We start from the raw sequence: 16,369 nt of genomic DNA, 5'->3' as shown, positions 1-16,369 counted from the left end.
TGGGCCTCACTGACGTTCTCGAGAACATCGTATCCCAGGATTTTTAAATTGATATCACAGACCACAACCTTAAAGTCAAGGTCAAAGGTCAAGTGTTCTGAAAAGCTTGTGAACTCAGTTTGATGTGTTTCAGTAGAGCTTCCACAAATAACAGGCGATGAAGTAAAATCACTGTTCAGTCATGCGTGCAGGTAAGAATAGACAGTGACTGAGAGCGTTCATGCGTTTAAGGTGGAATAGATTGTGTTCGCTCTGGTGATTCAGCTGTTTCAGGGCTGATCAGCTGTTCTACAACTTTTACCTCAGAGGATTTGAGCCACCTACAGATTCTCCTGTACCTGCCAGCACACTGACACTTTGACTATCACAGGCCTGTGTGTGGACATGTGGACGCTCTGTGTAACAATGATATTCATTTTAGCACTACTTACTACTGACACACAACAGAGGAAGGTCAGTTTCCATTTCTGTGCTTATATCTTACTAAATGCAGGGTAATGACTGTGTAATGTGTTGAATTTAATGTAGTGGACTGTCTGAGTGGGTTTGCTGATAAGCTGAGGTAGTAGAAGATAAGCAGCTCTAAGATTTACTGTCTCTGCTGCACTGAACGAGTCCTCTGAGCTTCAGCCGCAGACACAAATGATGTGGATGATGTTGAAGCTGATGGGAGTGGTGGGAGGATTGTTGTAGTAGGTGTGACAGAGCATAAGCGAGTGATTGAAGGAGAATAATTAGTTGATTAAGATTAAATTAAATGTCTATAGATGTCTGTGAAACACTCAGCTTGGTGGCTGGCGTTGAAGTGTTTTCATAAGCTTTCCTGTTGTGACTTTGCATTTTCTCCCTGCATGAAACTCATTCATGTTGCATGACTTGGTGATCCTGAGCTGGCCGTGGATGTGGGGTTAAATGTGGCTCATCGGCTGCTTTGCACAGTGCAAACCCTTCATAGCCACCGTCTTTACTGCTGCTCTGGTCAGTGCATCACGTCTCAGTTCACATCAATAATGCTCAAATATTTACTGCCTCTCAGTGAATGAGTCAGCTGCAGTAAAAGCCTGGTCTCCATCACAGTAATTACAGGGCAGCTTTTTAGCTAGTGGTCATTTTTAGTTGGCTTGTGCTGCTCAAACGTTCACGCCGTCATGTGAATGATGTCTGTGGCGTGTGTGGGATCAGAGAAGGTTTACGGGGAGTTTTTGCTTATTAATAATTGTTCAAAAAATGCCAACACCTTCCAAATCTGAGACTTTCTCTGAGAAACGGAGAGCTGCAGTCTGCTCTTCAGGTTTTCTTGTATGTGTGGATCTGAATATCAGGATGGAGCTTCATGAATGCCACAGAGTTTGCATGAATCACTGTGATATGATCAAAGCTAACAGACATTTTCTGTCCACTGTCTGATAACAAACACTGACCAGGATTAAAATGGAACTTTGATGACGTGAATGCAGTTGGTCAGGATAAATTAAAGGTGGTGATTGTGTGTTACTTTATTTAACTGAAATCTGTGGATTTACCTTTTATTTCTTGGCATTTGTTCAATCAAAAAGCTTAAAATGCTCATGTAAATGAACCCAGAGTTAAAAAAAGAAAAGAAAAGAAAGAAAAACATAAAAACTCTTTGGTCAGGTGAAACTTCTGTCCCGCTGTGACGACTCTGAGAATAGACTGAGTCTGTATTGATCTCTCAGTGCATTATGTGCTGAGTCAGTTGAATCTGACACTGCTTGCTGCCACACACTGCTCTAGTGTGCACACACACCTATCTAACAGATGGCCATATAAGGTAAAGCATCCAGGACATCAGTGTAACCAGCAAACAAAGAGAAATGAAACTGTGAGAGATTCTGTTCTTGAGTGTTTCATGCAGGCAGATCCTGATTATATCAGCACAGCTTTTAATTTCTTATTTTCTCATGTTCACAGAGTATCTTCACTCCACATGTAGAGTTGGCTCCACTACCCCGAATGCTGAACTACAAACCAAGTCCAGCATAGCTTAGCTTTCTTTGCATTAGCTGGCTCATAAAACCTCAGTCAGATATAAACTTCACAAACACCTGGCAGGAGTTTGTGGAGGACCTGAGCTTCCTCCTCTCCCTGGGCATCGTCTACTACGTCAGTGAGGTCCTGCCTTTCTCAAGGTGGAGGCAGTAAAATAAATGAAGATCCTTGTGTAGAACAAAGACCCTGTTTGCTCTGTTACAAGCTTTATATTGCTGATGTTTTGTATCTTTGATTTTCATTGTTTTCTCCCCACTTGTTATTTACTCAAATGTTTTTGGTATGAACTTTTTTTTTTCCTTGTTGTCTTTATTTTACACAAATACCTGCAGCTGTTGTTTAAAAATGTCTCGCTATGTGCAATAAATGAATAAAATCTCATAATGACTGTAATCTTCATCAGGTTAGAGTGTCAGTTTGTTATTATCTCAACTTTATTGGCAAACAGCAGCTTCCCTGAGATTTTTATAAAGAGCAAAGTAAACAGAGTGAAGACTGTAAATCTCTATAAACAAACAGGACAAGTTCTCGCTGTAAATGAATAATTTTAATATAAAAGGGGACTAAATAAGTAAGCAGAATAAACAATAAAACAGTTCTGAAGAATGAAGAATTTTGTAAAGTTGTCTGAGGAGCTTGGAAAAAAAGCGACTGGACGTTCACTTCTTCTTCTCCACTTTAAGGGTTGAGTTGTTTTTCGTTTTCAGCTCATCATTTATAAAGTCAGGGTTCCCGTTTGACTTTAGCATGTGTTGTTGGTCACAGTCTGATTCTCTGCCCTCTTCAGCCCCTCCTCCTCCTCTTTGCCGTTGCAGAGGTGTCCATCACCGTTGTTGATGCTAACATTTTTCAAGTTTATTTCTTCCTGCTCTGAGGATCCTCCACTGAAACCTTGAGGTGCACATTGAATTTCCTGTTCTTCAGAAACCAGCCGAGCCAAACAAGCAGGGCAACGATCACAAATACAGCTGCCGTTATGGAGAAAGTGCTCCATGACCAGTCGGAGCACTCTGATGGCTGCAGAGGACAAGAAGACAGAGCAGAAATGTTAGTTAGCAGTTTTAACTGACTTTAAATGCTTTCAGTTAAAGTGAAAATAAAACATTTTACACCGTAAAGCTTAACGTAAGGATGAGATCTTTATGTGGTGCGACAAGTGGTGAGACTGAAGGTTGGACAGCAGATGTGGGGACATTAAAATAGCAGAAAATTGTAGAATTTCGGTCAAACAGGAAAAACAGGGGCTTCTGGTTTTTATGGAGCTTCTGCGACCATTATGACACTGACTGCCATAAAGGCCTCCCCCGATCATCAGAATACATTTCTTGTTGAGCTGGGCTCTGTTATCTGTGTGGTTGTGTGGAAGAATACCTCAGTAGACCTTTAATGTTCACAGTGAAGTCTAAAACTAATGCAGTCTGTGTTCTTACCCTCTCTGTGGTTGTAGGCTGTGATGTGGTGCTCGGTGGTGTTGGTGGTGTGGAGACGTGCAGGCGGACAGCGGAGCGGTGTTTCTCCACTTTGTCGATGTCACAGTAATAAACTCCTCCGTCTCTCGCCTCGGCTCGCTTTATGATGAGGGACAGGTTTGCTCGTTGGTGCCAGTCTGATGGTATTGAGACCCGGCTTTCATCAAAGCCGTTCCCATATGTGGTTTTCCCCGACTGGACATCCAGCACCACCTCTCCATCTCTCCTCCAGCGCACAGACTTCACCCACTGACCTGCTGTGATGGAGCGGCACGGGAGGATGGCATCCTCGCCCTCGCGTACAAAAACATCAGAAGGTATGAATACCTGCAGCTGTGCACTCTCTTCTTTCTTGTTGTTGCAGTCAAACTCGTAATAGCCTTCATCACTGATATCTGCACTTGTCAGTATCACAGAGTCGCTGCTTTGGAAAAACCTGCTAATATAACCTGGAGCCGGCTTCCAGCTGCCGTCGAGATCCCCGACCGAATGGAGGCTGTTGTCCTGCAGGCGACGTTTCAGCGTGCCTCTTCCTTTCATGCACTCCTCTGTGAGGGGAAACGTTACATCGTCTCCTGCAGCGGCTTGAATCAGTTTCCCAGAAACGCCGCTGATAAAAAGAAGAGGAATGAGCGTAGAGACCGAAAAACGTGTCATCTTGTCAGTGTGGCAGCAAAGTGAGCCGCACAGTAGCTGACTCTTTTTATCTGCAGATGCCTCTGGTTATGACTCCTTGTGCCAACCAATGCACCACCCTCAGAGAAACCACAGGAAACCACAGAGTGGGTGAGTGCTCAAAGGGCCTGTTAGTGTTGGTGTATGAGGTGAGATTGGTACCCAGCACAGACTTTTAAGCCGGCGAGGCATGATAGCGGATGGCACTCAAATCCCCTTGCAGCCGCCTCACAGACCACGTCCCGCCACAACCACCTTTATAAATCTTCACAGTCTGAACTCTCTTTGACAAGATTTCTTGTAATACTTCTCCACGCTTCTTGATGGACATTCAAAGTCTTTGTTTCTGCCTTTAGATGATCCCACATGTTGAGTCCCAGGATCTGGGGAGGCCAATCCATGACTGATAGTGTGTGTGTTTTTCTATCCAGGTATGATTTTACTGCACTGACTGTGTGTTTGGGATCCTTGTCATGCTGAAATGAGGCTGCTATATAATTTTGGCACACCTCAGTGTGTTTCTCCTGTTTCTAGTTTGGCTTCTTGCCAGTCACATGTTTGGAACAATTAGTGTGTTTTTTTGACAGGCTGCTGCTAACAAAGTGCCCAGAGAAACAGTTTTAAACCATTTCACTGCCCATTCAGGAGTTAGCTACCTGAATGATTGGTCAGTGTTAGTAACTTAACAAAAACCAAGAACATTTCCTTAACCTCTAGGCCCTCCTGCCCACATATGTGGACATCACATTTTGAGTTGTGCCTGATAAAGTGCCTGATATCTGCTTACGAGGACATTATACTGCCTCTGTTTTATCAAACTTTTAAATGAATATCCTCATATGTGGCTCTCATTTTTCTTAGAAACAAAAATCAGGTAAAAAAAAAAATCTGGTGATTCTTTGTTTTTACATTCATCAGGTCCCAATCAGCCCAAATATCAAAGAGAAATTAAAAATGCATGCTGTGGAGGAGTTTGGGTGTTAGGAGGTTAAGAAGCCATAAAACACTTTACTTTTACATGTTTTTTTGCTTTAGGAGGTTCACTCTGAATCCTGACCTCCTTTATTTCACAGTATATAGGAACAGTTAAGAGAGGTTAGTAACATCTGGAAGACTCAGACTGATGCAGAGATCAGATCTGATCCTTTCAGTTCTTCTGGTTACTGAAGCTGCTTCTTTGTCAGTCTTACTGTTCAGTGGTGCGAAAAAGTGTTTGACTCCTTTGAGATTTTTTAAAAAAATGTTTGTCACTTGTTTCAGATCACTAAATTTAAATATTAGACAAAGATAGCATCAGTAGTTTATTATTACAATTATTATTAATCCAAACCTATATGGCTCTGTGTAAAAAAATGGATGTTTGTGTGTGACTATAACTGTGTCAGTAAAATAAACATAGCTTCAAGACACGTTTTACAGTTTTCTGTAACAAAATCAGAAATAAGATGGATTAATAGTCATGAGGGGACTCTTTATTAAGAACTTGAAACTGTTCATCTGCTGCAGTGTCTCTTTGGCCAGCACCCGTGTGCTCTTCCTGGTATCACGTGTTCATGTGAAGCAGAGAGCGCTTACCTGGAATGACTAAGACACAGTTGTGGTGTTTGTAAGTTGTCTCTTCACCACACGTACTCACATGCTATGAAGCTTAACTTCTTTTAATTTCATTTTTTGTTCTTGTTTACTTCAATGGAAACGACTTGTCTGTAAATGGTCACGAAACAGAAAGAGTTTCGATGCTTCCTGTTCAAAGCGTAGCGACTCAAACTGTGTGTAAAACCTCCCACATCTGTGTGACTGACAGTAACATCAGTGGCTGACTAGCTGATTCTCTGTAGATTGACATCATCTTTATGAGTTGTGAGCGGCATTGCTTTCATACTGAATCACAAAAAATATCTTAGCTTCAGTTTTGTTTCTTTAAATAAATCCAGTTTTTAACATAACTGTGTCAGACCTGACATATCTTTCTTTTGTAAGAAAATAAAATCTGAAAAAGTAAAAGTATCATTACTTTTTCTTGAAACTACAAATAGTCTGGTTTGATGATGTTAATAGTGGCTTTATGGTTGAAAACATTTGGTTAACACAACTTTGTATCTGCACTGACTGTATAGTCAGTTAAGTTTAGGCTGGAGTTTATCAACATCACTGTGTTTAAAGATTTGAATTTTTAATAAAATGTCTGTAGACACCTGATAGCCTCATAGGCTGAACTGACTTTGGAGATCTAACAATTTTCACTTTACTAGTCAATCCTGATCACTAAGGAGGTCTTAGCTTTGGCAAGTTAAGAGACACCGTAGAACCTTCAGCAGCACCGACTAAAAGATTTAAGTGTATGTATACATTTGACCCTGTGTGGATTAGAGGAAAGTGTAGTGGTTTTCACAGTCACCTAACAAGCAAAAGACCCTCAGTTTGATCCTGGGAGGAGACATTATTTCCCTTTGGATTTGTGTCAGCAAAGACAAAAATCTGCCAAATCAAACATTTAGAGCTATGCTGTGTGGTGACCCCTTGTGAAGAAGGGAGCAGCTTTTTATATGCTGTTAAAGATGTATGCTGTATCATTTTACCCAGGAAAAAGGAGACTTCAAATAAATTATTTAAAGCCCAAAATTACCATGACATTACTTTTTCTTCTTGCATCCACGATGAGAATCTGTGAAGCCGACAGCAAGATAAACATGACTCGCAGAGCTAAAATCAGCATATGAAAGCCCTCGAGCTGGAAAAGTCAAAGTTCCTTTTTAACATTGGTTTACATTTTGTTTTGGTTGTGAGGATTTTGGATGTGAGTTTGTAAGAGATGTAACACTAACTGCACATCTAGCAGATTTAAAACAGCAGAATGCAATTCCAAATAAAGATTTTATTTCTAGCTGATGTTATTAGGAACAATTAAGAGAGGTTAGTAACAACGGGAAGACTCAGACTGATGCAGAGATCAGAATTCCGATTACTGAAGCTGCTTCTTTGTCAGTCTGTTCAGTGGTGTGAAAAAGTGTTTGACTCCTTTGGTTTTGAGGTTTCCTGTTTAGCGACACGCTGAGTCAGAACAAGCATGGATGCGCTAAAACGTGTTCCCCACATTGAACAGTGAAAATGAGCAAACATTTGCCAGTGGTTTTTGGCTGACTTCCTGAGACTGAAGCTTTTTGTAGCAAAATATAAAGAAGTAGAGTGTCTTTGCTCCTTTTTTGTTCTCAAACTGTTCTCCTCTAGAAGCTCAGTCTGGCTGGAGTTCGTTTTTTTCTCTCCCTGTCTTCCCTCATGAATTACATATTTCATTGTTTCCATCCTACCTCTCTCCGATCTGTCCCCCCTAATGTGATGTCTGTGAAATGAATGTACGGATGGAAGGGGGTCCAATTTCACTGTATATTTGTCACTGCACATGACAAATAAAGGGCTATCTATCTATCTATGATGTGTAAGTTGAATCTGTTGTCTTTTTTTAAAGCTTCTGTTTGAAAAGATGAACCTATAACATAAACTGAAGCCCATGATAGTACAGATGGTCTCTGTTAAAACTGAGATTTGAATCTCAATGAGATTTTTACCTGGATAAATAAAGGATTCATAAAATATAACACTACAATCAACAAATCAAACAGGAGGTCTGTATGTGGACTGGAGGCACTTTTTTGAAAACATCAAACATCCTCACTCTGACAGGAAGTAGACAGTTTATTTAGTAAAAATATATATACAAATATAGGCATAGATGCAATGAAACAGATCAAATGAAGTTTTAATCTAAAATCATATGTGAATGGTCACATATGATGGTTCCGCGGACGGTAATCATATCACAGTCTAGCATAGACCTAGTATATATAGTATAATACCCGTGTAGGTGCGGACGTAGCGTAATAGTTAGCAATAGTTACTTTTCAAGTAATTAATTAATTTTAGAATCTTGTAGCTCAGTTACTAACTCAGTTACTTTTTTGAAGAAGTAACTAGTAACTATAATTAATTACTTTTTCAAAGTAACTTGCCCAACACTGCCACTGGGGAGTGCTGGTCCTGAGCCTCAAAGATAGCAGCAAGCAGAGCGGGAAAAAACAGAAAATTATTTAGGAGCTGTTTTGATTGTTATTGGCTGTGCAACCATTAGAACTTATAACACAGAAGGTCAGTGTAGACCTCAAATAACCAAATTAGGCTAACACATATAATATTAAAAACACCATCTACTACTGTCTGAAGGTGTGGTATTGACCCTGTCAGTTTCGGTCTAAAGAGATATGTGTTTAAAAAAAGACCACCTAATTTAAATATAATCATTGCATACTTGTTAAAAGCTAACTTCCAGTATATAAAGTTTCTAATAATCAAAATGACCAGATAAAACATATGGCAGGGTTTATATATAACATAGGCAACCCCAAAATGTTTCTTATAATTCAACTGTGGAATTTAACTTAATTATTTAAAAGGGCAAGCTGAATTATTTTATTTTCAACTATAAAGCCAACCTAGAATTTAACCATTTAACAGGCCACTAATCTGGTAAACTGGACATTCAAAACAAAACTTATTTTTAAACATTTTTTTTTAACAAAACAAACACTATTATTGTATAAAAGGCCCCAAAACGTTTGACCGGAAGTATAGCGTCCCGCTTGCCCTTCACAATAAGAGCATTATAGCGGATTATAACGGGGGATGCTGTTATTTTGTATAACTACCGGAAGTAGTTCCTGTGTACTGACGGTTGCTTAACCTCGCACTAATGCTATTTAGTTGCATAGTGTGAGCAGTTTGAAGTGTATTATATATTTCTGATCTTTATATTTGATTATGTTAACTATGTTGTATTATGTTTATATTTGAGTATTTGACTTGTCTATTTTCTTTATTTATTGTTATTTCCCTTGTTTATTTCCTTTGTAGGAAACCACACACACCACACACACCACACACACACACACCCCCAGACACACACTTATGTACACCCGCTGTGTTACAGCCCCAGAAATTAAGCGGTGACAATAAAGTGCCTGAAACGGAACCTCAAGCTCCCTCCTTCTTTCGTACTCTGGGCAATTTGGCCTTAAGTGGTGTTCTGGCCGACACACCGGGGTGACCGTAGTGCTCAAAGACTGAATCAGTGCCACAGCCGTGCCTATCTTTGATATCTCCACTACAATTATTATTATTATTATTATTATTTAAAATGTAATTAAACAGAAATGTCTGTTAAATGAATGTCGTGTTTTTAATTCCGCTCCGGACTCGTGAATCTCAACCCAGCAGCAGCGGTAACGTTTGCACGTCCTCTCCCGTTAATGCGGCAGGTAAATAATCAACAACAGTGCATATTATGTTAGTGCGATCTGCCTTATTACAAAAACTGAGATTTTCCATTTTTTGTAAAAAGTCCTGTCCACACGTACAGTTTTGTCCACACATGTAAATGCTAAAAACTAAATTTTGGCCAATCAGAAGTCTAGAAGCCTGGGAGGGAAAGAGTAAACAGGGTTTTGTAACCTCACAAAACCTTAAGTACTTATGAAACGTTTTTGTATTTTGCACTATTGTTAATTAAAAGGAGTTATGTTGGTTTTGTCACATTAATAAAAAATGAATGATTACAAATTAAATTTTGACATCATGAAACTTTAAACCAACCTTTTCACCCTTGTTTAAGAAGAATGTGCTGTAAATGAGAACAATTCAGTGTAAGTAAATTAATATTGACAATAAAACCATTATTTTTTTCACAATGAGTTTGTCTGACAGCATCTATAAATCAGGGAGATTATTGTGTTGATGCAATTGCTGTGTCATGTGGACAATAAACATTGCTGTTTCTCACCTTTGACTTTCAGCCTGCTCGCTATCGATTCTGTTCCTCCTGAGATGGTGCATTTGTAAAGTCCTTCATCCAACTTTGAATGTCTTTGGATAGTCATGTTTGCTGTGTTGCTGTGGAGCTGCTGTGAGCATAAACTCCCTCTTCATAAAAATTAAAGGTTTGAAATTATCCACAACTTCCCAATTAACAGCTTCCTCACAGTAAAATATCACTGAATCATATTGAAAGAACTGCAATCTGGAACAATGCGAAGAGAAACTGCATCTGAGCTCAAGAAAAGAAACCGAAGATTCAGTTTGTACTTCTACTACTAAGACTGCTGTGGGTAAACACTTAAAAAATTACACTTGAGTAAATGAAAGCAAAATAATTGAAAAAATCAGAGCACTATTAGCACTATGGTCATATCGCCCTATTAGAGCAGGGCGATATGACCAAAAATATTTATCACGATATACATTTGAAAATTTGTGATAACGATATAACTGACGATATAATTGACACCAGACAAAATACTTCACAACTCCACAACTTTATTAGTGCAAAAAATCCCATCAATGTATTTTCACTTAAACAAGCAGCTTTTTTGAGTGCATTAAAATAAATATGGTAAATGGTCTGTATTTATATAGCGCTTTACTAGTCCCTAAGGACCCCAAAGCGCTTTACATATCCAGTCATCCACCCATTCACACACACATTCACACACTGGTGATGGCAAGCTACATTGTAGCCACAGCCACCCTGGGGCGCACTGACAGAGGTGAGGCTGCCGGACACTGGCGCCACCGGGCCCTCTGACCACCACCAGTAGGCAACGGGTGAAGTGTCTTGCCCAAGGACACAACGACCGAGACTGTCCAAGCCGGGGCTCGAACCGGCAACCTTCCGATTACAAGGCGAACTCCCAGCTCTTGAGCCACGATCGCATAACAGTGCAAATGCAAATTCCTTGCTGACAGCTTAACCAAAAGGCATTTCCAGTGGAAAGTAGCCGACATATCCTCAGTATAACCCTGTATAATATCCACAAAACTTAAGAGGTTATACACACACAATACGGTAATATTATGTTGAAGCACAGTACGTATCACTCCGCGAGGCGCCTGCCTACGATGGCCGTAATGCTCCGACAATCCATCAAGCGGTGCGGCTTCGTAGCTTAGCAAAGTCGTACTAAAACATTTGACAGATTTTTGAGTGCCGTGTACGACATAAAATCGTTTCGAGGTCAGTAAACACAACCAGAATTCATACATAAGGCACACGGGATTATAAGGGCCACTGTCGATTTTCAGAAAAATCAAAGGATTGATTTTAAGTGTGCCGTATTTTCCAAACAACACGGTAATAACGACGGCCCGCTAGCATGCTCTACCAAAAATAGTGGTTTGTTGTGTATCTGACGGACGAAAGCTAAACCAGTTCCACACTGAAGTTGCAGCATTTTTACAAACCAATTCTGGTTCATCTGTTTCATTCAACGATCCGCTTTCGCTCTTCTCATTCTGCGTCGCTGCCATGTGCGTATGTAAACAAAGGCACTGCGCATGCGCATTTTACCCATATTCTATCGCGATATTTAATTTTCTTATCGTTGCCCAACGTTACACCAGTATTACCGTGAACGGTATGATACAGCCCAGCCCTAGTCACTATATAGTAATTATACTAATGATTATATGCTCCAAAGGAAGAGGTTCAATAAAAATACTTTTTTTTCAGTCAAACACAAAATATTAAACCACATTTAAATCAATGATCGAATTAATGACACTCACCAATTTTCTGATCATGTGCACACAGCAGGATCATGAGGGTCATTACTAAAGAGACCAAAAAGAGTTACAGATTACAAAAAATCTGTGTTATATATGTTATGTGTTTTAAGATCTCATAACTGGTACATAAAAATAGAAATAAAGAAAATTGTGCAATTTTTTTGCATTCAATAAACTATTCTATTAGGGTTTAATGAATTGGTTGTAGTTAAGTTTTTATGTGGAAATAGACACAGTTTTAGGCACAGAGCTCTGACCTCCATCATGTGTTGTTGCTGAGTGTATGGACAACTGATAAATGTAAAGGCAGTCAGCATGGGGCGTTTTCCTGCGTGGCTTCTTCCTGCAGCTAAAGACATACTAAACAAAAATAGCTTTCAAAGCACCCGTGCTGCATTCAAGTTACCCACAGTGTTTCAGATCATTATCAAATGAGAAAAAAAGACAGACTGCTGCTCTCAATGTGAAATGCAGTCATGTGGTATTTCTCATGCTCACCTTCATCCACCCACTGACAAAATGGAAAATTTTATGAAATAAAATAAAAAGCAACTACAGATTGCTAAGATTTTAGAAAGAGTTGTGATGAACCATTTGTCTTGGACAAATATGGTATGTTTGGAGAGGAGAATGTTGTATTTTGCTGACGTTGGATATGCCTTCTGTTAACCACCACATGTTTTTATATGCTGAAATATTCAATGTCCATATCTGGATTTGTTCTGGATTCACATGAATTCACATGATATCTGTCTGAACAGTGTTTTTCTGGGGCTGTTTCCAAATACAGGTCATTGTCCTCTTCTCTTGGGTATAATGTGCTACAAGGTTATGTACCATGGACCATTTTTTTTCTTTAAATTTGTGTCTACTCCATCTTTAGTAACTTTAAGGACATGTGTTATCACTGCTAATTCAATTATATAGCTCTTTTAAGGGCCACGATGTTTCAAAGCTGTAGGTCCTGAATAGGTGCTTAGATTCCATTAAAAGTTGGATGGTTGACAATTTTCTCTGACTTAATGATCAAAAAAACAATACGTCCTTGTTTGTGCCCCTCAGATATTTGTGCTCAATGAGTGCTCTGGGTACCAGTATAATATTTGCTCAATCATCTCGCTGGCTCCTCATTGAATACAGATTGTCCAAACTCAAAGACTTCTCCAAATGCGTACTTAATTTCCCCAGATTTTAAGGATGGGTTGGATTTATCCTTCCTGGCCCTATCCCAGAATTCATAGCGCGGCTCAGCCAATTCCAGTTTCCAACGGCTCTAGCCGGCGAGAACAGTGAACTCCAGGCACATTGTTTACAAACCCTCCGCGGTCTTTCGCTACTCAGGTTTAACCAGTGTTGGGGAGTAACGGAATACATGTACCGCCGTTACGTATTTAAAATACAAAATATGAGTAACTGTATTCCGTTACAGTTACCGTTTAAAAAGGTGGTATTTAGAATACAGTTACTTTGTTGAAATAAATGGATTACACTGCGGTACTTTCCTGTTTCATTTTGTCGCGGGTCAGGACTGTTTGGGTTTTGTTTGACAGCTACGTTCTGTTGTTCCAGGTGGCAGCGTTACGGTTGCCATGGTTACAGGGCGACGCTCTCTCTCTGTGTGTTTCCTGGGTGATAGAGCGCATTTTTGTTGTTGTTGTGCTAAGCTAATAGGCAGGATGCTACAGGTATAGCTCTAAAGAATGTAGCCTCATGGGCAGTGTAGCCCGTGCTGCTGGGAGAATGGACTGCCATACCCGTTATGTGTCTCTGAACGCGAGGAGGGAGAAAAGGGCAAATGGAAAAGTAGGAGTTGTCATCGAGGAAAAACGGGAGCTGGAAGCATGTAAATATAATAATAACCACTGCAGCCAAGAAGAGAGCCTGACAAGCCCAGTTGTAAGTAAGCTATTAAGACTCAACTGTACACTGTGTTCGTGTTTTCCTCTGAAACAATAAGTTTCGTTGGTGCAGCCTTTCAACGCCTCTCTCTGTCTCTTGCAAGCAAAGTTGACCCACACAACAAAGTAAAGCTATTTTTCGGCTACGAGCCGACAGGGACCCTGCCGTATTAGTCAGAGGTCCCTTTACTAAGGTTCGGAGCCGCGGACCTTCAGTAATAGTAATAAATCACAGCAATACATTCAGCATGATACTATATTAAGTAATCCAAAGTATTCAGAATACGTTACTCTCATTGAGTAACGTAACGGAATACGTTACAGAATACATTTTGGGGCATGTATTCTGTATTCTGTAATGGAATACATTTTAAAAGTAACCTTCCCAACACTGGGTTTAACATGATATATAAGTCACTTAGATAACTTAAAAATGTTATTGTTTGGCTTTTTTCAGTGTTTTATTTGTTCCTGAGTAAATCGGTTTGACTTAGATTAAAGTTATAGTTTTCACACAGCTGAATAAACATTTAACAGAAAACTGATTAAACAGAAGTGTGAGATGGTTGAGAATTTACTCCTGTGTCCTGTTATATTTGAGATCAGACGGCTGAGATAATTAAACTCCACTGAGACAATCTCCAAATTTCATTAAAACTTTAATAAACTATCATCTTGTCTTTATTTTTAGTTAGCACATACCTTAAACACTTCAAGCTGTAAGCTAATGATAGTTATATAAGAGCAGATGCTGCTGGTGCAATAAGCTGTACGTTTTACGTCCAGTGGATGATGATCTGATTAGTCAACTAATCGCAAAAATAATCGATTAGTTGACTATCAAAATAATTGTTTGTGGCAGCCCTCGTGGCCACCAGACTCTGGACCTCTCTTCCTCCGAGCTTGAGGTCAGTGGACTCTTTCAAGAAACAACTAAATACTCATCTTTTCAGACTTGCATTTAGTTAATTCTTCTTTTTTTTCCCCTGGTATTTTGCACTGGTTTGTCCTGAAGCACTTTGTAAATTTGTCTTGAAAGGTGCTTTAGAAATAAAAATTTTAATTACTTACTTGATATATGATATAAGATAAGACAAGTCATGACAAGATAAGACATTCTTTCTTAGTCCACATCCAAGCAGTGGACAGGAACAAATAAACAGATTCAGCATAACCTGATAGACTCGATGAGCAACCTGGTGAAACAGCAAGCCCAGTGCCTGCCAGACTTGGTGCAAAAGTTTGAAATGATTTTGGATTTTCTCTAAGCCACACAGGGTCGAAAGGGACTACATGCTGGTGGCATAATTCTGGCTGGATACTTAACCACTCTTTTAGCAGAACCCTTTAAACTGGTTAGTTTCTGGAACAAACTTTGCTTTTAAGCATAGTTCACAAATTTTCAGGAGGGATGTACTGATTTGGGCTTTCACTACAAGTTGTAAAAATATGTGTTCATTCTAGAAGTTTAAGACCAAGTTCAGAGAAAAGATTTGGCTGGTTGAAAAAAATCACTATTATCACTGTCAGTAAAAAAAAAAAAATTAATAAAATCATTGTATGTATGAAGAAATTTTGCTTTTGACTACTCCAATTGATTTCACCAGCGCTTCCTTCCCCCTGCTGTGCAGCAGTAAATATTGCAGCATTATCTCAAAGGCAGATATAAAGTTGCATTCAGTTTGACATTGAATATATATGGATTCAAAGAAAGCAAACAAGCAAAAACAGAAAAAATCACTTGATGATGGTGTATAAATATTTCAGTACAAAGTAAGTCATTTATAAACAGGAAATGGTGTGGGAGTTAGGTTGACATGACATTTTTTCTAGTGATTTCATTTCTTAAAGCCAAGCAGCACGTGATGCACCTGCTTCTAGATTTTTAAAAACACACAATGCAAACTTTTCTGCCATTGCCTGCAATGTTTCCTGTATCATGACAGTTAAAGTTAAATGGTCAGTGGATCTTTTATAGTGCTTTTCTACTTTGAGCACTCTACACAACGTGTCTCATTCATACAAGCACTTTTTGTATGCTTCTTCTCCGCAAGTGCTTTTTATCTAACGTTCACATACATTCATACTATAACTCATGAATTCAGAGATCAACTTGAGATTTGTATCTTGCCCAACGATATTTGACAGATCGGAATTGAGCCACGAACCTTCCAATTAAAACCTTCCTGCTCTACTTTCTGAGCCGCAAAAAAAGCAAGGGACACTTCTCACTCCCCTTCAGGGAACCCGGTCTTCCATGTGACATGAGTTCCACTTCACTAACTAGGATCTGACACGTGGGTGAATAGGAATTAGTGCACAGTGAAGGACCCCTAGCAGCAGAGGACAAGTCATGATCATAATGGTAAATACAGTCCAAAAACCAGGATTGGAGAAGGAGTCATTGAGTGTTTGTGTTTGAAAAATGGTTAAAGTTTGTTTGGAAGGGGAGTTTCTTAATGTGATTCATTTAATCTTATTTCAGGTCCAGGTCTCTCTTGGAAATGAGATTTTTAGTCTGAGTAAGTTATAGAATATCAAAAGATTACTTTTTTTTAAAATCATGGAAACATCCAAAGGAAACTACTTTAGTATTACTTAGAAAAACAAACGTTTTTCTCATACTTGATTCAGTTTATATTTAATACAACACATAAGATTTATAAATGCACACATTTTGGGAACCATTTTTAATTCTTTTGGGAC

General features: G+C 39.3%; 1 protein-coding gene across 1 annotated transcript; it reads right to left on the bottom strand.

Annotated features, from left to right (window-relative positions):
• Nucleotides 1–2,824: 2,824 nt before the first annotated feature.
• Nucleotides 2,825–5,451, bottom strand: LOC146674243 (uncharacterized). The gene is made up of 2 exons (XM_085402378.1): nt 3,441–5,451; nt 2,825–3,027 (listed from the first exon to the last, which is right to left on the bottom strand). Exons 1-2 carry the CDS (start codon nt 4,134–4,136, stop codon nt 2,866–2,868), a joined length of 858 nt encoding a protein of 285 aa, XP_085258504.1. The 5' UTR covers nt 4,137–5,451; the 3' UTR covers nt 2,825–2,865.
• Nucleotides 5,452–16,369: the final 10,918 nt, after the last annotated feature.

Source organism: Rhamphochromis longiceps, linkage group LG3 (assembly GCF_057381845.1).
Source record: "Rhamphochromis longiceps isolate RC_006_pf linkage group LG3, R_longiceps_female_GT1.1, whole genome shotgun sequence".
In the NCBI taxonomy this organism is placed as follows: Eukaryota; Metazoa; Chordata; class Actinopteri; order Cichliformes; family Cichlidae; genus Rhamphochromis; species Rhamphochromis longiceps.
This window is presented reverse-complemented; position numbering and strand designations above follow the sequence as displayed.